The 23796-nt window shown below is 37.0% G+C and overlaps 1 protein-coding gene across 3 annotated transcripts in view; it reads left to right on the top strand.

The window, feature by feature from the left end:
- Window positions 1-23796, top strand: part of KDM2A (lysine demethylase 2A) — a 113511-nt gene that overhangs the window by 59049 nt on the left and 30666 nt on the right. For 2 of the 3 annotated variants that reach the window (XM_045558365.1, XM_045558364.1), the window contains exons 3-9: window positions 3113-3251; window positions 4015-4093; window positions 4530-4576; window positions 19819-19997; window positions 21251-21357; window positions 21727-21820; window positions 22996-23149. In XM_045558365.1, coding sequence (XP_045414321.1) covers window positions 3113-3251; window positions 4015-4093; window positions 4530-4576; window positions 19819-19997; window positions 21251-21357; window positions 21727-21820; window positions 22996-23149 — 799 coding nt within the window. Of the gene's footprint in view, window positions 1-2626; window positions 2727-3112; window positions 3252-4014; window positions 4094-4529; window positions 4577-19818; window positions 19998-21250; window positions 21358-21726; window positions 21821-22995; window positions 23150-23796 lie in introns of those variants that run through there. The other variant, XM_045558366.1, reaches the window with a different exon arrangement.

Genomic DNA, 23796 nt, shown 5'->3' with positions numbered 1-23796 from the left:
TTGTGCGCTCCTTATGGGAATGTAATGCCTGATGATCTGAGGTGGAGGCTAGGGTAGTGATGCTAGGGCTGGAGAGCAGCTGCAAATACAGATTATCATTAGCAGAGAGGTTTGACTGCACAATAAATGTAATGTGCTTGAAATCATCCCCCACGCCCCAGTCTGTGGAAAAATTGTCTTCCATGAAACTCGCCCTGGTGCCAGAAAGGTTGGGGACCGCTGGCATAGGCAATTTATTGGCGCAGCATCTTTACTGTAGCAGTTAGTCTCATTGTTTATATGGTCACTTATGCACAAGATCACTTTCATTTTAACCTTTTTATTTGATTTTGTGGGTTTGTGTTTATCCCTATGACCCTGCCTCCAAAGGAAAAAGTCCACTGCTGGTCTAGGTGAGCCTGCAGCGAAGAGAAAAGTGATGACAATGGAAACCAAAGTAGAAATAATTAAACATTTAGAGAAAGGCCAGATGCCATCATTCATTGGGAAAGCATTAGGCTTCAGTCGCTGGACTATCAGAACAATTATAAAGGATAAAGTGAGAATAATGGAACACATGAAAGGCTGTGCTCCAATGAAAGCATCAGTTATTACTAAGCAGCAGCATGATGTAATTATTGAAATGGAAAGTTTATTGTTGATTTGGTTGGAAGATCAGAATAACTGAAACATTCCTATTAGCCTAGCACTGATGCAACATTAGGTGTTAACCTTTAATGTTCTTTGAAATTTCTCCTGTCTCTTATCTAAACTTTGCATAAGTTTGTTTTATGTTCTGTTTGTTTGAATTAAAAGAAAGAATCACAATGGTTTCTATAAGTTATTACAGTATAGGGATATTACTATTACAGTATTACAGTGTGTTATTACCACATATAGTATTGTTTTTATTATTATTACCATATATGTGCTGTTCATCAGGTATCTGAGTTACATAAAAATCCAATGTAAAGATGTTCTCAGGAATGTATCTCAGCTGTAACCCAAGGACCACCTGTAGGATGTTGCATTATGATGTTTGGATGGGCTATGGTGTCTCATTGGTGACAGGAATTTTTAATTCCATTATAATCTCACAGGAATACCATTGTATTTACAGTTCATCGTTGATTGAAATGTCATTATGCAGTACATAATTATGTATTAAAAGGTAAATTTGAAGCATAAGCAACATTTTTAAGTTAACAGCTTAAGAGATAGAATTCGCATACCATTCCGTTCACTCGTTTAAAGTATACAAGTCGGTGGTTTTTAGTATATTCACAGAGTTGTACAAATACCATCACTATCTAATTCCAGAACATTTTCATTGCTCTTGGAAGAGACTATACCTTAGCAGTTACTTCCCCTTCTTCCCTTTTCCTATCTCCTGGCAGCTGCTAATCTACTTTCTGTTTCTAAAGATTTGCCTATTCCAGACATTTCATATAAATGAAATCATACAATATATGGTCTTTTGTGTCTGGATTTTTTTTTTTAATTTGGCATAATGTTTTCAGGATTTATCCACATTGTAGCTCACATCAGTATTTCATTCCTTTTGTGGCCAGGTATTCCACTGTGTAGGTATACCACACTTTGTTAATCCATTTGTCAACTTATTGACATTTGGGTTGTTTCTACTCTTTGATTATTGTAAATAATGCTGGTGTGAACATCTGTCTACAAGTTTTTATTTTGAAAACAAGATCATATGTTTTCATTCTTTTGGATATATACCTATGAGGAGAATTGCTGGATCATATGACAAATATGTTTGACTTTTTGGGGAACTTTCAAACTGTTTGCCCAAGTGGCTGTACCATTTTACGTTCCCACCAGCAATGTATGAAGTTTCCAATTTCTCCACATTCACACCAACACTTGTTATTGTTCATCTTTCTGATGATAGCCATCCTTGTGGATGTGAAGTGCTATCTCATTGTGGTTTTGATTTGTGTTTCCCTAACAACTAATGATATTAAGCATCTTTTAATTTGCTTTTTGGCCATTTGCATATCTTTGGAGAGACATGTTATCTTTAAAGCTAAATATTGATGATACACTGTTTGAAATGCTGTTGTTTAGCTTTCTTCCTTCATCTGAGATAAAAGTTTTTGATGCATTAATTCAAATGTTTTTATCTGGAGATTTTACAGTGCTAATATATATATATTTTTTAATAGCAATGGGATCTCACTCTTGCCCAGGCTTGAGTGCAGTGGTGTAATAATAGCTCACCTCAGCCTTGAACTTTTGGGCTCAGACAATCCTCCTGCTTCAGCCTCCCAGTAGCTGGGACTATAGGCATGCACCACCACACATGGCTAAAAAACTAATCTTAAGTGCAGCTCTCTCCTATGAAAATATTATATTTTGTATCCTGGCTTGAAATGTCTATAAAGATAGTTTGTCCCCACTATGATAAATAATGATGGACAAATAAAATATTTAGTAGACCCTATTTAAAAGTCATGTTTTTGTGATTTATATCTCTAGGCTCAAAGAACTACCAAAGGAAAAATTTTGCAGGTAGGGAACCCAGTGGCTCATTAAAACTTTTTTATAATCTTTTTTTTTTTTTTTTTTTTGAGACAAGGCCTCACTATATTGCCCAAGCTGGTCTTGAGCTCCTGGTCTCAAGCGGTCCTCCCACCTCAGCCTCCTGAGTAGCTGGAACTACAGGCGTGCACCACTAAGAGTGGAATTGGAATGTTCCTGACACACAGAAATGTTAAAGGCCTGAGGTGATGGATATTCCAATTACCCAGATTTGATTAATTCACATTGTATGCCTGTATCAAAACATCACATGTACCCTATAAAGATGTACAACTATTATGTACCTATAATAAATAAAAATAAAAAAAATAAAGCCACAGTAAAGTTTTGCTTACAGGTTTCTGTGGGGAAAAAACCCCAACTTTGTTGTATGCTGTGCATTCTGAGAACATCAGCTAATCTTGAGTTGAAAGAGAGAAAAGATCTATAAGGCAAGGAAAATTGACACTTGACCATTAGCAGCTGAGGTTGAAACTAGCACTTTGCACATTAGGAAAATCTGTGACCACTTGTAGATTAAGATAGGCATGAAAAAGTGCATGATTTCATCTCTGTGTCTCTCCTCTCCCAGCGTGGGACCATGCGACGACGCTATGAAGATGATGGCATTTCCGATGATGAAATTGAAGGGAAAAGAACATTTGACTTGGAAGAGAAACTCCACACTAACAAATATAATGCGAATTTTGTTACTTTTATGGAAGGAAAAGGTCAGTATCATTTTGGTTCAGACCTGCAGACCCTTGATGTGTAGGAAGTCATACACTCAGAACTATGGATTTAGCATTTATGCAGATAAAATATTGCCTGTTGATGTTATTTAACTATTTTCTCTTGCCACACAGTACAACTTGAATGCACTCCTGCCCCCCATCGTCCTGCCCTATGAATCATTCTCTGCTGTATTAGAAGTAATCTTTTATTAGGGCAGGAGTGTTGATGGAGTTTTTTCCTGTAGGCCTCTTCCCTTTTCTCCCATGTCTTGGTTTGAGTTTAATTAAAAGTAGTACAATAAAAACCCTTTTATGTATATACCTACCCCACCAAAACTGAAGGTGGAATTCCATGCATGCAGCTTTTGATCCTTGCAAACTGATATGGATGTTATTTGTGTATTGTAGTGGTCAGAATTAACTTTTTTGGCTAATAAGAGACAGAGTGATGATAATTTCTACTTAGAATTTATGAGATGACTCATTAATAGTACTACCCCTCTGTTTAAGTTCTGAATTTCCTGTGGAAATATAGACTTGGCAAACCCCTCAAGCCTTGCTTTTCAATGTGCTCTCCCTATTTCCTAAGAGATGCTTCTTAATAACAAGCATATATTTTACTGTCTAACAGAGTATAACTGTATACACAAAACAACAAACACCATCTATACCTTATTACTTAAGGTCTGTTTTATGGTCCTTTTATTTTTTTCCAACTATACCTCTTGTCTTTCTAATAATTGTTTTCCTATGGTGACAGATTTTAATGTAGAGTATATCCAGCGGGGTGGCTTGAGAGACCCTCTGATTTTCAAGAATTCCGATGGACTTGGAATAAAGTAAGTGTTTTCAGCCTGGCTGGATATGGTTGCAAAATGGCCATGTAACACCCAGGACTATAGACAATGGCAATATTGATAACGCAAACCAGTAGGTAATTGAAAATAATTTCCCATTTAATTTAAAAAGTGGTGTATTTTTCTTTTGTTACACAAATGATTCCTATTACAGGTAAATGAGAAAATATGGGTGAGCTAAAGAGAAAACAAATTTAAATCTCCTAAAACCTACCACTCTTAGGTAAACCATTAACAGTTTGTTATATGTTCTTTTTTCCTATGTATATATACAAATACATAATCATTTATGTTTAAAAATAATTGTAAACCTAAATGTGAAGATTGATGTGTCTTACTGGGGAGTTCTCAGTACTTTAAGAAAAAACTCACACTTAAAAGTTCTTTCTATTTATACTTACTGGTATTTGTTTCATAGGATGCCAGATCCAGACTTCACTGTGAATGATGTCAAAATGTGTGTAGGCAAGTATCAAGCTTTTGTTCTTTTTCTTTGAGGCAAAGATATAAGACTTAGGACTGAGTCCTAAATCTCTGGCTGAGACTTAAGGCTCGGGAACATTGAAATATATATTTGATTAGAAACTATTTCATTAGCAACTGAGAATTTTCTCAAAGGGAGTTACGAAAGTTGCCTTATTTAATACTAATTAAACATAGAACATTTGCATCTCTGCCTTTTTCCTACCTGCCATTTTTATCATTGTGCATTACTTCCCTCCAAGGCATGCCTGTGTTGCTGGACAGCCTACCCAGGAAACTGAAAACTTTTATCTCTGAGTCAAGAATGAAGCTTCAGTGATATCTATGATTCTCTCCCTTTTCCTAAGAGCAGTAGAGAAATTTCCAGGAAATTCTCACCAATGATACATTTGATAACTTGTCTAAGACTTGAAACATTGTAAGCTGAGAATTAGATACATTAAAATTTCTCTTCGTCAGTGACTACTTAAATTGAGTCTTGTAAAATAATATATATTTTATTATGTTCAAAATAGAGAAAAAAGAAAGCAAATTACAGCAATCTAATTAAAGAAGAAAACTTCCTGGGGTCAGTAAAGGTTCAATTTAGTTTTCTATAGACAGTTGGTGTTTTTTATGGCCCTAAGACACCCCTGGATCCTTAGGAATCCAGGGATGGTTGCTCTGCTGTACACAATAGGCAGTAAAGTGGAATAAAGTCTTTTTGAAATGTTTCCAACAAGACATGAAACAAAAATAATTTTTTGACCCTTTCCTCCTAATACAAGAACTTCTCTCTCATATGTTCTGTCCTCTATACTGAAGCTCCAGTGCCATTCCTTTGCTTTGGAAATTAAGTATTGCAGTACTGTCTCTTATTAACTCTTCTGTTTATCCAAAAGGTGAAAGCCACAGATAGCACAGATTGAGGAAAGTTCTCTAATGCCTGTATTATTCATCCCCTCACTGTTTCTATGTTAAATTCTGGCCATCTGCCTATCACCATGTATTTCCTAGTACCTAGCACAGTCTCTGAAGTATAGTAGGTGCTCAGTAAATCTGTTGAATAATTAAAATGCTCTCCTACTCTTCATAAGGCAGAACTTTCTCAGGGGGCCTCAGAAAACCTACTTGAATACTTATCAGTCCATCATTTGATTTCCTTTCTTAATGGACCTCCAGCACAGTAATTCCCTGGATCCATAAGGTAATAGACTATCATAGTTTCTCTGTTGTTACACATTCTTATGGTTTGTGGTCTACAAATGACCTGCACCAAAACAATATGTAATACTTGTGAAGAATGTAGACTCCTAGGCTGGGCGCAGTGGCTCACGCCTGTAATCCTAGCACTCTGGGAGGCCAAGACGGGCAGATTGTTTGAGCTCTGGAGTTCGAGACCAGCCTGAGCAAGAGCGAGACCCCGTCTCTACTAAAAATAGAAAGAAATTATATGGACAGCTAAAAATATATATAGAAAAATTAGCCAGGCATGGTGGCGCATGCCTGTAGTCCCAGCTACTCGGGAGGCTGAGGCAGGAGGATTGCATGAGCCCAGGAGTTTGAGGTTGCTGTGAGCTAGGCTGATGCCACGGCACTCCAGCCCGGGCAACAGAGCAAGACTCTGTCTCAAAAAAAAAAAAAAAAGAATGTAGACTCCTAGAGTATTCTGGGAAGATGGCACCAGGAACCTATCTCCCTACCTAGACAGTAATTGCACTGGCTAGACAATAATTGCACTGGCAGAATCTGTCTGACATAACTATTTTGGAACTGTGGAGTCTATTGAAGGCTTGCAACTTCCAGGGAAAGGCTTGGACAGTAAAGTGCAGTTAATTTCAATCAATTTCAGGTCTTAGCACCATAGCAGCTACCCATTTCCCGCTGCCAGTCAGGCTCCATGGTAAGCAGCTATGCATGTATTTCCCCAGAACAAGCTGCACAAAGCCTGTTGGTTGGAGTCAGGGAGTCAGAAAAGGACCCTGTTCTCCAAATATTGGGAATCTGTACTGGGGTCATTGATTGCTGCTTCTGATCACAGAGGTGCAAAGAGGCAGGCAATCATTGTTGCATCGTCGCCCAATTGTTGTAATCCCCTTCTCTCCAGCTGAAATTATTTCCAGGAGATTTAAAGAGCTATTGCACTTATATTACCTTCCCCCTTTCATTTTTCTCTTTTTCCTTTTGGGTGGCAGACGTTAAAGACCAGGGCATTCAAAAACAACAACACATATGGGGAAATTAGGAAGTAACTGTGCATGCCCAGGGACAGGTGGAAGCTCAGAAAAGACCTGAGAAAATTTTTTTAAGTTTACACCTCAGGTTGATCCTTGGCACAGCAACAGCCTACAACAATCAAAAAAACAAAAGCAATGAAATACAGCAAACCCTGGAGAAGAGAGAGAATCTGATTCAAGAGTTACTACATTATTAAATTCAAATGTCCAGTTTTCAACAACAACAACAAAAAATCACAAGGAATATCAAGAAACAGGAAATTATGGCCTATTCAAAGGAAAAAATATATCAACAGAAACTATCTTTGAAAAACCTGATTGTGGATCTACTAGACAAAGATTTCAAAACAGCTGTTCTTACAGATGCTCAAGGAACTAAAGGAATATATGGAGAAAGTCAAGAAAACAGTTTGTGAACAAAAGGGAAATGTCAGTAAAGAAACAGAAAACCTTAAAAGAAACCAAAAAGAAATTCTGGAGGTGAAAAGCACAATAACTGAAATGAAAAATTGACCAGAGGGATTCTAAGGCAGATTTGAGCAAGCAGAAGAAAGAATCAGTGAACTTAAAGATAGGACGCTGGAAATTATCAAGTCTGAGGAACAGAATGACAAAAAGATTAAAGAAAAGTGAACAGAGCCTGCTATGATTTGAATGTTGTCCCCTCCAAAATTCATGTTGAAATTTAAGTGCCATTGTAACAGTATTGAGGTGGGACTTTTAAGAGGTGATCAGGCTATGAGGGCTCCACCATTATGGGTGGGATCAGTGCTATTATAAAAGGGTGAGTTTGGCACCCTCTTGTTCTTTCTCATTCTCTCACCTTCTGCTATGTGACAATGCAGCAGAAAGGCCCTTCTCAGATACTAGCACCCTGGTATAAGACTTCTCAGCTTCCAGACTGTGAAGCAATAAATATCTGTTCATTATAAATTACCCACTCTCAGGTATTCTGTTATGGCAACATGAAATGGATTAAGACAGAGCCTAACGGGACATGTGGGATACCATCAAGCAGACCAACATAAACATTATGGAAGTACCAGAAGGAGAATAGAAAGGATATTTGATCAAATAATGGCTGAAATTTTCCCAAATTTGATGAAAGACATGAATATAAACATCCAAATAGCTTAATGAACTCAGTAAGTAAACTCAAAAAGTAAGATGAACTCATAGAGACCTTCACCAAGACACATTATAATCAAACTTTCCACAGCCAAACTCTTTTTTTTTTTTTTTTTTTTTTTGAGACAGAGTCTGTGTTGCCCGGGCTAGAGTGCCATGGGGTCAGCCTAGCTCACAGCAACCTCAAACTCCTGGATTCAAGCAATCTTCCTGCCTCAGCCTCCTGAGTAGCTGGGACTACAAGCATGTGCCACCATGCCCGACTGATTTTTTATATATATATTATATATATATATATTTTTTATATATATATATTTCTATGTGGCTTTTAGCTTTTTTGTCTCTCGTTTCCTGAATTACCATCTTCTTTTGCATTTAGATAATTTTTTATAGTGAAACATATAAATACCTTTGTCATACCCCTCTGTATATGTTCTATATCTATTTTCTTTTTGGTTATCATGGGGATTACATCTGATATCCTAAAGTTAAATACTCTGTTTTGAATTAATACCAGTTTGACATCGATAACACACCAAAAATGTGCTCCTTTACAACTGTTTCTACCCCTTTTGGCTGTTGATATCACAAAATCACATCCTCATATACTATGTGCCCCTAAACATAAACTAATAATTCACTTAAATATATTAGCCTGTTAAATTATGTAGAAAATAGACTGTGGAGTCACACCCAAAGTTCTCATAATACTAGTGTTTTATATATATACATATATATATATATATATATATATATATATATATATATATATATATAGTTGTCCAGCTAATTTCTTTCTATTTTTTTAGTAGAGATGGGGTCTCACTCTTGCTCAGGCTGGTCTCAAACTCTTGAACTCAAACGATCCACCTGCCTTGGCCTCCCAGAGTGCTAGGATTATAGGTGTGGGCCACCATGCAGAGACGGGGTCTCACTCTTGCTCAGGCTGGTCTCAAACTCTTGAGCTCAAACGATCCACCTGTCTTGGCCTCCCAGAGTGCTAGGATTATAGGTGTGGGCCACCATGCCTGGCCTAGAAAGCCAAACTCTTGAAAACATCAAGAAAGAAATGACTCATCACATAAAGCGATCCTCAATAAGATTATGAGTTTCTCGTCAGAAACTTTGGAGGCCAGGAGGCAGTGGGCCAATATATTCAAAATACTAAAATAAAAAAAAACCTGTCAGTCAAGAATCTTATGTCTGAGAAAACTGTCATTCAAAAGAGAGCAATAAATTAAGACAGTCTCAGATAAACAGATGCTAAGGGAGCTTATTACTACTATAAGAAATGCCCAAGGGAGTCCTGCAAATTGAAATGAAAAGATACTAGACAGTAACTTAAAGCCATATAGATCTCAATAAAGGTAAATACATGGACAGTTATAAAAGCTAATATCATTATAACAATGGTTTGTAGTTCTTTTTTTTCTACATGATTTAAGAGATATAACATTTTTTAAAAGATAATGATTAGCCTAAAAACACTAGTATTATGGGAACTTTGGGTGTGACTCCACAGTCTATTTTCTACATAATTTAACAGGCTAATATATTTAAGTGAATTATTAGTTTATGTTTAGGGGCACATAGTATATGAGGATGTGATTTTGTGATATCAATAGCCAAAAGGGGTAGAAACAGTTGTAAAGGAGCACATTTTTGGTGTGTTATTGATGTCAAACTGGTATTAATTCAAAATAGAGTATATAACTTTAGGATATTAGATGTAATCCCCATGATAACCAAAAAGAAAATAGATATAGAACATATACAGAGGGGTATGACAAAAGTATTTATATGTTTCACTATAAAAAATTATCTAAATGCAAAAGAAGATGGTAATTCAGGAAACGAGAGACAAAAAAGCTAAAAGCCACATAGAAATCAAATAGCAAAATGGCAGAAATATGTCCCTCCTTTGCTGGGTGCGGTGGCTCATGCCTGTAATCCTAGCACTCTGGGAGCCCGAGGCGGGCAGATTGTTTGAGCTCAGGAGTTCAAGACCAGCCTGAGCAAGAGCGAGACCCCGTCTCTACTAAAAAAAATAGAAAGAAATGAGATGGACAACTAAAACTATATAGAAAAAAATAGCCGGGCATGGTGGTGCATGCCTGTAGTCCCAGCTACTCGGGAGGCTGAGGCAGTAGGATTGCTTGAGCCCAGGAGTTTGAGGTTGCTGTGAGCTAGGCTGACGCCACGGCATACTAGTCCGGGCAACAGAGTGAGACTCTGTCTCAAAAAAAAAAAATGTCCCTCCTTACTCATAATTACTTTAAACATAAATGGTTTAAACTCCAATCAAAAGACAAATTGGCAGAATGGATAAGAACAATATGATCCAACTATATGCTGTGTATAAGAGACTCACTAAAGATCCAAAGATACAAATAGATTGAAAATGAAAGGATGGAAAAAGATAATCCATGCAAATAATAACCAAAAGAGGAAGGGTGGCTACACTAATACCACACAACATAGACTTTAAATCAAAAATGATTACAAGAGACAAAGATATTAATAAAAGGCTCAATACTGCAAGAAGATGTAATGGTTGTAAACATTTATGCACCTAATGACAGACCATCAAAAATACTTGAAACAAAAACTGACAGAAGTGAAGAGAGAAGTGAACAGTTCTATGCAATAACAGTTGGAGACTTCAGTTACCTCCCTCTCAGTAATGAATAGAACGTTAGGCAGGAGGTGCCCCAAGGGAGCTTAAAAAAAATAAAGAATAGAACAACCTGACAGAAGACACAGAAGCAGAGGACTTAACACAATAAACCAACTAGATCTCACAGACATATACAGAATGCTGTACCCAACAAGAACATGCACATTCTTCTCAAGTATACATGAGACATTTTGCAAGATAGATCATATGTTAGGCCACAAATTAAATCTCAGGTTAAAAAAAAAAGACATCAAAGTATTTTTTCCAACCACGATGGGATGAAATTAGAAATCAATAACAGAAGTAAAACTAAAAAGTTCACAAAATTGTAGAAATTAAATAACACACTTTAATGAACCAAAGAAGAAATCAGGTGGCAAATGAGAAAATACTTAGGGATGAATGAACCACAACACAGTATACCAAAACTAATCAGAAATGAAGAAAGCAGTACTGAGTGGAAAATTTTTAGCTATAAATGGTTACATCATAAAACAAGAAATTTCCAGACACAGTGGCACATGCCTTTAGACCCAGCTGCCCAGGAGGCTGAGGGGTAGGTGGTTCACTTGAGCTTAGTAGTTCAAGGCCAGCCTAGGTAACATAGTGAGACCCCACCTCTAAAATAATAAAAACAGTAAAGAAAAAAATCTCAAATCAACAACCGATTTTCCTCAAGAACTTTACAACTTAAGGAAATAGAGAAAGAGCAGACAACCTAAAGCTAGCAGAAGGAAGGAAATAATAAAGCTTAGAGCAGAGATAAATGAAATAGAGAATAGAAAAACAATAGAGAAAATCAAAGAAACCAAAAGTTGGTTCTTTGAGAAGATCAACAAAATTGACAAAACCTTTAGTAAAGGTGGACTAACGAAAAAAGTTAAAATTACTAAAATCAGAAATGAAAGTAAGGATATTACTACTGATTCTACAGATATAAGAAGGATTATGAGAATACTATGAACAATTGTTCTCCAACAAATCAACCTAGATGAAATGGACAAATTTCTAGAAACACAAAGCTTATCAAGATTAAATCACTAAGAAATAGAAAATTTGAATAGGACTATGCTGTAACTAGTAAGAAGATTGAATCAGTGTTCAAAAATATCCCCAAAAAGAAAACCTTGGGCCTGATGACTTGTGAATTTTACCAAACATTTAAAGAAAAATTAACACCAGTCCTTCTCCAACTTCTCCGAAGAATTAGAGAGGGAACTCTTCTAAACTCATTCTATGAGGCCAGCATTACCCTAATGCCAAAGCCACACAAAGACAGTACAAAAAAAGAAACCTACAGACCAATATCCATTATGAACATTGATGTAAAAATCCTCAACAAAATACTAGCAAACCAAATGCAGCAGCTTATTAAAAGGATTATACAGCATGACCAAGTGGGATTTATTCCTGGAATGCAAAGATGGTTCAACATATGAAAATCTATCAATATAATACACATTAACAGAATGAAGGGGGGCAATCACATGGTCATCTCAGTTGATGCAGAAAAAACATTTGACCTTTTCATGATAAAAACACTCAAACAGGAAATAGGAGGAAGCTACCTCAACATAATAAAAGTTAAGAGAAATCCACAGCAAATATCATACTTAATCATGAAAGACTAAAAGCTTTTCCTCTAAGATCAGAAATAAGGGGAAGATGCCTGCTCTTACTAATTTTTTAAAAAATCTAATTGCTCAGGCTGGCCTCAAGCTCCTGGGCTCAATCAGTCCTATTGCTTCAGCCTCTGGAGTAGCTGGGACTACAACGCATGTACTACCATGCTGGGCTTGATAATATGATCTGATGTATAGAAGCCCTAAGGAGTCCATCAAAAACCTGTTAGAAATAATAAATGGATTGAGCAAAGTAGCGAGATACAAAGTTAGCAAGCAGAAATCAGTTGCATTTAGGCCAGGCGCGGCGGCTCATGCCTGTAATCCTAGCACTCTGAGAGGCCGAGGCGGGCGGATTGTTTGAGCTCAGGAATTCGAGACCAGCCTGAGCAAGAGCAAGACCCCATCTTTACTAAAAGAAAAACAGAAAGAAATTAGCTGGAAAACAAAAAATATAAAGAAAAAAATTAGCTGGGCATGGTGGCACATGCCTGTAGTCCCAGTTACTCGGGAGGCTGAGGCAGGAGGATCGCTTGAGCCCAGGAGTTGGAGGCTGCAGTGAGCTAGGCTTGCCGTGGCACTCTAGTCTGGGCAACAGAGTGAGACTCTGTCTCAAAAAAAAAAAAAAGAAATCAGTTGCATTTGTATACACTAAATGAGCCACTGAGAAGGAAATTATAAAAACAGTTTCACCTATCAAGAAAGAATATTTAGGAATTAAACAAAGGAAGTAAAAGACTTGTGTAATGAAAACTATAAAACATTGCTGAAAGAAATTAAGACATTAATAAATAGAAACACATCCTATGTTCATGTATTGGAAGATAGTCATTATTAAGATGTCGGTACTACCAAAAGCGATCTTCAGATTCAGTCAATCCCTGTCAAAACCCCAATGATGTTTTTTTCAGATATAGAAAAACCTATCCTAAAATTCATATGGAATCTCAAAGGACCCTGAACAACCAAAATATTCTTGAAAAAGCAGAACAAAACTGGAGGACTCACACTTCCTAATTTCAAAACTTATTATAAAGCTACAGTAATCAAAATAATGTGGTAATGGCATAAAGATAGACATGTAGACTGATAAAATATGATAGAGCTCAGAAATAAACCTTTGCATGTGTAGTTAAATGATTTTGGACACAAATACCAAGACCATTGATTGGGGGAAAGACAGTCTTTTCAGCAAATGTTACTGGGAAAACTAGATACATCTAATTTTGCATATATCCACATGCAAAAGAATGAATAAAGTTGGACCCTCACCTAACTGATATACAAAATTTAACTCAAAATGGATCTACAACCTAAAACTATAAATTCCTATGAGAAAACATAGGGCAAAGGCTTCATGACATTGACTTTTGCAGTGATTTCTTGTATATTATGCCCAAGGCACAGGCAACAAAACCAAAATAGATTAGGCCTCTTGAAAATTAAAAAAATTTGTGCATCAAAAGATACTAACAGAATAAAAAGTCAACTCAGAATGGGAGAAAATATTTGTAAATCATATATTTAATAGGGTATTAATATCTAGAATATATAGAGAACTAAAAACAACAACAAATAACAACCAGCCTGTTTAAAAAATGGGCAAAGGGCTGGGTGTGGTGCCTCTTGGCTGTAATCCCAGCTACTCGGGAGGCTGAGGTGGGAGGATTGTTTGAGCCCAGGAGTTTGGGATGAGTCTGGGCAATATAGCAAGACTGTCTAAAAACAAATGGGCACAGGACTTCAATAGACATTTCTTCAAAGAAGATATACAGGTGGCCAATAAGCACATGAAAAGGTGTACATCATAACTAATCATTAGGGAAATGCACATCAAAACTATAATACAATGAGACGCTACCTCACACCTATTAGGATGGCTACTATCAAAAAAATAAAAAATTAGGCCAGACACAGTGACTCACACCTGTAATCTCAACACTGTGGAAGGATGAGGCAGGAGGATCACTTGAGCCCAGGAATTTGAGACCGTAGCGAGATGTTGTCTCTACCAAAAAAAAAAAAAAAAGGAAAATTAACAGGCTTGGTGGTACATGCCCAGGAGTTCAAGGGTGCAAGGAGCTGTGATTGTGCCACTGCATCCCACCCCATCTTGGGCGACAGAGTGAGACCCTGTCTCTCTTAAAAAAGAGAAAAGAAAATTAATAAGTGTCAGGATGTGGAGAAATGGAAACCCTTATGCCTTATTCACTATTGTGAATGCATTTAATAACACTAAACTGTACACCTAAAAATGGTTAAGATAGTAAATTTTATGTTTTGTGTATTTTACCACAATTTTAAATATTTGGGAAAAAGAAAGTAGACTCGTGGATATAATATCCAGATTTTTGAAGTATGCAAATATATAAGGTCTTATTCAGTCACCAGTCTTCCTTTGGATTTCTTCCCACTTCCTGACCACTTTTTCATTTCTTTAGTAATCTGTTTACTGCTAATAGTCTTCTTTGGAAGCCCTTTGTAACTGTATATTTCCTAAGTAGATCCAAGGATGCTCACAAGATATCTTTGCTATAATTTAAAATAAAGCAGTGATTATATCTAACCTAATAGATCTATCAGATATTTCAACTAGTAACTGACTTTCTGTCCAGGTTTTTTTGGAGTTAGATGTTTTTTTGTTTCTCGGATAGCTGGTGATTGTCAAATTGCAATGAACAAAATATTAATTATAATAATCCATTATCAGTACATGTACTTTTGCTAATCCAATTCTTCTTTCAACCTAAAGTAGTTTGTTACTTCTTCAATGTCAGTTTATGTTCCAGAAAGAAGGAAACCATTTTATCATGTAAACTTCATGTAATAGGATATGTTAGTTAAGAGTATGGACCTGAGCAAAACTATCTGGGTTCAAATCCTGGCTCCACTAATTACTAGCTGTGTTACCTTGGAAAAGTTACTTAAATATGAAGTGCTTAGAACAATGTCTGGCATGTACAATTGAACCTTGAACAACGCAGACACAGGGGTTAGGGGCGCTGATTCCCTGTTCAGTCAAAAATCCACATGTAACTTTTGACTCCTCCTCCAAAACTTAACTACTACTAATATACTGTTGACCAAAAGCCTTACCAATAACAGAAACAGTCTGCTTAACACATATTTTGTGTGCTGTATGTATTATATAATGTTTTCTTACAATTAAGTAAGCTGTAGAGAAGAAAACATTATTAAGAAAGTCATAAGAAAGAGAAAATGTTTACTAAGTGGAAGTGTATCATCATAAAAGTCTTCATCCTTGTCATCTTCACGTTGGGTGAGTTAAGGTGGAAGGGGTGGGATTAGTCTTGCTCTCTTAGGGGTGGCAGAGGTGGAAGAAAATCCCACATATAAGTGAACTCATGTAGTTCAAACCTGTGTTGTTCGGGGGTACTGAGTGCTCAGTAAGTACAATGACCATGATTACTTTAAGTGCTCTGGTACAGACACAGAGTACAGGCATACTTCATTTTATTGTGCTTTGCGGATATGTATTCTTTTACAAATTGAAAGTTTTTTACAACCCTGTGTTGAGCAAATCTGTTGGCACCGTTTTGCTAACAGCATGTGCTCACTTAATGTCTTTGTCACATTTTGGTAATTCTTGCAACATTTCAGACTGTTTCATTATTATTGTATCTGTTATAGTGATTAGTGATCTTCGATGTTACTATTGTAATTATTTTGGGATGCCATGAACTACATCTGTATAAGAGTGAACATAATTGATAAATGTTCTGTGTGTTCTGACTGCTCCACCAAATGGCCATTCCCATCTCTGTCCCTCTCCTCGGGCCTCCCTATAGCCTCAGACACAATAATATTGAAATTAGGCCAATTAATAACCCTAAAATGCTCTTTTAAGTGCTCAGGTGAAAGAAAGAGTCACACATCTCTCGCTTTAAATCAAAAGCTAGAAATGATTAAATTTAATGAGGAAGGCATGTCAAAAGCTGAGACAGACTAAAAGCTAGGCCTCTTGTGGTGGTTAGCCAAGTTGTGAATGTAAAGGAAAAGTTCTTGAAGGAAATTAAAGGTGCTACTCCAGTGAACACAGGGATGATACGAAAGTGAAATAGCCTTAGTTGATTCCAACCTTCATGGATGACTTTGAGGGTGTCTGAGACTTCAGTGGAGGAAGTAACTGTAAGTGTGGTAAAAATAGCAAGAGAACTAGAATTAGATAGTGGAGTGTGAAGATGTGACTGAATTGCTGCAATTTCATGTTAAAACAGAGAACAAGTTGGTTCTTATGGATGAGCAAAGAAAGTGGTCTCTTGAGGTGGAATCTACTCCTGGCAAAGATGTTGTGAACATTGTTAAAATGACAACAAAGCATTTGGACCATTACATAAACTGAATTGATAAAGTAGCAGCAGGGTTTGAGGAGATTGACTCCAATTTTGAAAGAAGTTCTACTATGGGTCAAATAGCTGTCAAACATGCTACAGAGAAATCTTTCATGAAAGGAAGAGTCAATGGGGTGGGCCTTATTGTCTTATTTTAAGAAATTGTCACAGCCACTCCAACCTTCAGCAGCCACCACTCTGATCATTTAGCAGCCATCAACATCGAGGCAAGACTCTTTCTAGTAGCAAAAAGATTATAACTTACTGAAGGGTCAGATGATCATTAGCATTTTTTAACAATTATGATATATCCATTTTTAGATATAATACTATTGTATACATAATAGACTACAGTATAGTGCAAACGTAATTTTTATATGCACTAGGAAACCAAAAAATTAGTGTAATTTTATTGCAGTGTTTGCTTTGTTGCTATGTTGTGGAACTAAACCCACAATATTTCTGAAGCATGCCTATACTTAGCGTTCTGGTAGCATTAGAAGAATGGTGCTTTGAGGTTGGACATGGTGGCTCATGCCTGTGACCCCAGCACTTTGGGAGGCTGAGGTGGGAGAATTGCTTGAGCCCAGGAGTTCAAGACCAGCCTGAGCAACCTAGCAAGACCCCATGTCTACAAAAAATTTGAAAATTAGCCATTCGTGATGGTGTCTGCCTCTAGTCCCAGCTACTTGAGAAGCTGAGGCAGGAGGATCGCTTGAGCCCAGGAGTTTGAGGTTGCAGTGAGCTATGATCCATGCCACTGCCCTCCAGCCTGGGCGACAGAGCAATAGCAAGACCTTGTCTCTTTAAAAAAACAGAAGAAGAGTAGAATTTTGCTTTGTTCTACATTCTTGAAGGAAACCATTCATTTTTATTTTTAGTTTTTAAAATTGTGGTTAAATACAGATACTATATAACTTACCGTATTAAAAGTATATAATTCAGCAGCATTATGTGTACTTACAGTAACCAACCATCACCAACAATTCTAGAACTATCTGGTTCTAGAATTTTTTCATCACCCCAACAGAAACTCCATACCCGTTAAGCAGTTATTCCCATTCCCTCCTTCCCTTATCCCCGGCAACAACTCCTCTACTTTCTGTCTAATGTGTATATTTCATATAAATGGAATTGTATAATATGTAGCCTTTTGTGTATGGTTTCTTTCATATAGCATGTTTTCAAGGTTAACCCTTATAGCGTGTATTACTATAGAACTTCATTCCTTTTTATGGCTGAATAATATTTCATTGTATGGCTAGACCACATTTTATTTTTCTGTTCATCTAGTGATATACTTTGAGCTATTTCTGCCTTTGGCTGTTTTGAATAGTGCTACTTTGAATGTTCATGTACAAGCTTTTGTTTGAACACCTGTTTAAGATATATACCTAGGAGTGGAATTGCTGAGTCATGTTATTCTGTTTAATTTATTGAGGAACTGCCAACCTGATTTTCATAGCATCTGCACCATTTTACATTTCCACCAGTAATGTATGAGGGTCCCAATTTCTCTGCATCCTTGCCAGCACTTGTTATTTTCCAATTTTTAAGTAATGGTCATCCCAGTGAGTATGAAGTGGTATCTTATGGCAGTTTTGAGTTGGCATTCACTTTTTCTTCCAAAATATGAAAGATATGTTCAGTCCATTGCTCTGCATCATCAGTTATTTATTTATTTATTTATTTATTTATTTATTTATTTATTTATTTATTTAGAGACGGGGGTCTTGCTCTTGCTCAGGCTGGTCACGAACTCCTGAGCTCAAATGATCCGCCCGCCTTGGCCTCCCAGGTGCTAGGATTATAGGCGTGAGCCACCGTGCCCGATCATCAGTTATATTTTTATGTATATTCTGCCCTGTGCACTTCACTGTGGCAGTATTCTCCTCTTGATGATTATCTCATCTCTTTACTAGACTGTAAACTCCTTGAAGGCAAGGGATCACGTTCTGATAATACCTGTTATATCCACAAGGCCAGGTGTATAGTAGGTGTTCATTAGTCGTACAAGTCAGACAATATTGGCAGCTTTTTTATTCTCTCTCTCCCACCCTTGATCTTCATTTTCTGAATCTTGTAGCTTATGCTGTTGCCTCTTCTTGGAATTGTCCCTGTTGATTCTTTTTGGAATTCTATTTATTCTTCCCCCTGTTTTCCTAAAGCCTTTTCTGATTGGCGTAATGAAAATATAATATTCTCCTTTTGTTTCCGCTGTTTAATTGAGCACTAGCTTTGTGCTGAACATTTTACTTCATTGACTTTAAATCTTCCCAGTGGCCCACAAGGTAATATTAACCCTCAAGAAGATATTAAGATTCAGAGAAGTTACATAACCTGCCCAAGTAGTATTGGAACTAAGATTTAAACTTAGGTCTCTTTGGCTCCAAAGCTATTGTCCTGTCCTACTACTATTTTATGCTAACTCTTGTGGCATTCTGCATTTTGTTGTAGTTAATATAGTTAGTTGAGACTCTTATAAATATTTATGTCCATCATGGTGTCTTTATCATTCTGTAAATATTTGTGGAATGAATGAAAGGAGGCTTTTATATTAGAAATAATTATGAACACGTCTGGGAAATAACCCTATGGATCAAGGAATGATTTACTTGATAATAACTAGCTAAATAACCTAGGTAAATAACCCTGTGGATCAAGAATGGATCAATTCACATTCGATCTACTACCCACTAACTAGTAGATCTATTATTTAAATTGTGGGATAGATTAGGTCAATCTTCAAACCTGCATCAAAGCAGTATAGCGCAGTGGATTAGAGCATTGACTCTAGAATTAGGCTTCCTGGGTTCTTGTCCTGCTTTGTCTTGCAAGTTACCTAACACGTATTTTCTCATGTATGAAATGGAGATTAGTACTTAGCATTTAGAATGGTTAAGATTAAGTGAGATATCAAATAAAAGATTCAACAACTGACATTGTAGTAAACCAGCTGTAGGCTGGCCAATGGAAAGCTGTGAGAAACAAAAAGGAAAAAGAAAAAGAAAACAAAAATAGGCCATAAGGAGTGATTTTATTTTTCACATTTCCTGTTGTCTTTCCCATTTTCTGTGATTTGATTACCCATGTTGAGTGAGAACTTTCTCCTTGTCTATTACTAAAAATAAGAAAGGGGAGTTTGTTTCTTTCCCTTGTGTTTTATATTCCTAATATATTTAAGGATTTAGTGGCTTGCCAGAGATGATCAATGCATCTTTCATGGCAGGGAGTCGTCGCATGGTGGATGTCATGGATGTGAACACACAGAAAGGCATTGAAATGACCATGGCTCAGTGGACACGCTACTATGAGACCCCAGAGGAGGAGCGAGAGAAACTCTATAATGTCATCAGCCTAGAATTTAGCCATACCAGGCTGGAGAACATGGTGCAGAGGCCCTCCACGGTTAGTCTAATCATTTTCTCCATGTTGTCATTGTCACCAAAAGAGTTATTTTTATACTAGGAGAATTTATAAATTTCTACACATACCAAGATTAAGCTGAAGGTGAACAAGACTATTTGATAAGAATAATTTGTATTTCTAGAAGACTGTGCATTTTCTTTGAGATGGTGCAGCAAGTTAACTTTAATAGTTGCTCCTCATGTTGCTCATTTCTTCCATGTCATTGATGATCCTTTCTAAATACTCTCCCACAGTTAACATCTGGGTGTCCACGGGACAACTGCCGTATATAATGCACAGATTGTATGTATTTGTCTAGCTACACACTATAATAGAAATAAATGATCAAGTATATAGATGTTATAAAGCATACCAGATACATGTTTTTTACAACTGTAAGTTAGTTAGTTATGACATCAACACTGTGCTGAGTTCATGTTGTTTTGCTCTCACACTTTATCTACCTGGAGCTGTTTCTTTACCTACCTGGAGTTCAGTGGTTGGGTACAGACACTTGAAGGTACAGGACATGCTATGGTTTAGCGTAAAATGTTAAAATAGTTTCATACTACATTCACTTATTTTTTTCAGCAAGTATTACTTAAAACAGATTCCTAAACTTTGATAACATTTCGGAAATTTTAACATGTATTTACATTTAATCTGTACAACTTACCTTTGAGGTAATTATCTTAGTTTTATAGATGAGTTCCAGGGCCTTGCATAATCTTTCAAAAACGTGACAGACATGGAGTTTCTGATTCCTAACCTAGTAGTTTCTATAATACATAGCCTATGTGAGACTACAAGTCCATATTGGATTTATTTCTTTTTTGGTTTTTGTTTGTTTAACTTTTGGCATCTTAGCTGCTCTCACAGTGGTATTTCTTTTGGTGAGTTTACAGCTACCTTTCAGACAGCACCTTTTATTAGGCCAAAAAATACAGTAAATTATGCCGGTTGACATAGAAGAGAGTGTTTGGACACTACTATATCATTTAATGACCCCCTTTTTTATTAATACTAATTATAATTATGGTGATGGAACCATTAGTCTTTATTCTTATTTAATAATTATTTCTAGAATGTTTGCCTAGTGACCCTAAGATTCACCAACAGATTGTTTTAATTTGATTATAATTAAATTATAGTCTTTTAGCGTATATTTCACAAAATTCTATTTTTCTTAACTTTAAAATTCTCTTTAACCCCAAACCTTCCTTTGGAGCCTAAATGTTTCCTCCATTTTAAAGGTGGATTTCATTGACTGGGTAGACAACATGTGGCCAAGGCACTTGAAGGAAAGTCAGACTGAATCAACAAATGCCATCTTGGAGATGCAGTACCCTAAAGTTCAGAAGTAAGTGACGTACCCTGCATTTTCCTCAATGTGCTATAGAAGACCAAAGTGATAGTAAGGAATAGTTCCTCTCTCACAAGCTTTTTTCTGTGTGCTGAATGATCAAAAAGATGAATTATTTAAAGAGTAGACTTTGCAATTCCAAAAGGAAGAGTGTGTGTGAACATAGCATATAATCACATGATTAAAGGGGGAAAAAAACCTATAACCTCTGATAATGTGATGACTTGAAATTGCATTCCTTTCACCTATCAGGAGTTGATTAGGTGGAAGGTTGAGGGAGTACACAAGGGGAGAGTGTAGCATTTTGGTGGGACAGGTCCTCTTTTTTTCATCAGTACACTAATGCTGCTGCTTTTTTTGGGTCAGGTACTGTCTAATGAGTGTTCGAGGCTGCTATACTGACTTCCATGTGGACTTTGGTGGTACCTCTGTTTGGTATCACATCCATCAAGGGGGAAAGGTACGGTCATAGTTGTGAATAGGGGTTGGAATCTGAAGTTGGTTATATGACTTTGCTTTGGTTCATGTATGCTTAATATACACTGGAAATGAATCTGTTAGGAAATTGTCCCTATTCGTATCTGGAAAGAAATGTAGATTAACTTGACCTGCTTGGCTAGTATTCAGTAGAAATTAGTATTCATCTAGTCCACTGTCATTACACCAATATTGGCATAGTACTTAGTAAGTCTCAACAGTCCTATTTCTAGATTCCCAAAACAGAGTTCCCCAAATGAAGCCAAGAAAGTGATTTTAGGAGGACAAGATAATTCCTATACTTGGAAATGTAGTAACATGTTGGAAAGGAACATAAAATTTAGATAGATTCACAATGAAATCAGCAAATTAAAATCCAAACGAACTTCTCCTGTTATGGAGGCATTGGTCTGAAATGTGACCAAAGGAAACCTTGGGTCCTTTTTGAGGATGTAAATATAAATATGTTCTGGAGGACTGTCCTCATTCATAAAGAATTACATTCCAGCTTGTCAGAATATTTCTGAATGCTACGTAAGAATGGAAATCTAGAAATAATACCAGAGGTGTATAGTATTATACTCTATTGTTACCCTTTTTTCCTTTACTAGAGTGTATTCATTTGTGAGTGAAAAGTAGAACTAGAATGAAAACAGATAATACTTTGTAAAATGTGAAGTCTTACTCTAGAACGACCATTCCTCCAAATCCAAAAAATCATGTTGTTTACTTTAGATATGTTTAAGTCCTATTGGTCTTAATTACTACCTTGGGAACAAAGCAACCAGGACCAGTCTTTTGAAGATACCGTACCCAACTGACTGTGCTTTTTAGGACCCTAGAGGTCAGTCAGGGGTATATAAAGGACTACCTAAGTAATGAACCAAATGCCCCTCTTCTCTCTGAGTCCTGGATGGGTTCTGGGTTCTGCAGTCAAACCCCAGGGAAGCCCTAATGCTGTTTGATCAAGTAGAGGACAAGAAAGTTCTACTTCCTTGGGACTTCTAGAGTTTCCCAAATAGTCAAGTTCTATAGGCTGGGAGAATTGCTAGTCTGTCTTCTACCTGGTGGTCTTAACTTTGTACCTGTTGATCAGTTGAGGGAGATGACTGGGTCATGTCAATGGCTGTTAACAGACTGAAGTTTTTTAACTCACAGGTCTTCTGGCTCATCCCCCCTACAGCCCACAACCTGGAGCTGTACGAGAATTGGCTGCTGTCAGGGAAACAGGGAGACATCTTTCTGGGTGACCGGGTGTCAGATTGCCAGCGCATTGAGCTCAAGCAGGGCTATACCTTCGTCATTCCCTCAGGTAAGCGAAATGGGGAAAAGTGGGTTGTTTAGCCACTTCCTTTTCTTAAAAAGAAATTAATGAATTACTACCAAGAGTGGTTATGATGCTGGGTGGAGAAAAAACAATGGTGTCTTTTCCTGTCATTATGGAGTATTTTTAAAAGCAGTGATTTTTCCAATAAAGAAGTATCTGAATTGCCAGTAAAGGCTTTTCAGTTCTACACATTTGGGCCCCACATTAGCTTTAGTAATGCAGAATGTCTATGGATAGGACCTGTTCTGCATGTGATATTTGACCTACAGAGATGAAGAGCTACCTTCTAGGGAATGGCTGTGAAGGCTAGAGCGCTGAATCAGGAATATTTCTGATAAAGTCACTAGTTCCAAAATAAGTGCTTATGGAAGAGCACATGGCTGGGCACAGTGGCTCACGCCTGTCATCCCAGCATTTTGGGAAGCCAAGATGGGAGGATCGCTTGAGTCCAGGAGTTCCATACCAGCCTGAGCAATATAATGAGACTCTGGCTCTACAAAAAATAGAAAAGAAAATTAGCTGGGCGTGGTGGCACATGCCTGTAATCCCAGCTACTCAGGAGGCTGAGGCAGGAGGATCACTTGAGCCCAGGAGTTAGTGAGTTGTGACAACACCACTGTGCTCTAGATGGG

The sequence above is a fragment of the Lemur catta genome, chromosome 7 (assembly GCF_020740605.2).
Source record: "Lemur catta isolate mLemCat1 chromosome 7, mLemCat1.pri, whole genome shotgun sequence".
NCBI lineage: Eukaryota > Metazoa > Chordata > Mammalia > Primates > Lemuridae > Lemur > Lemur catta.
Note: the sequence above shows the minus strand (reverse complement) of the source record. Positions and strands in the feature narration are given on the sequence as shown.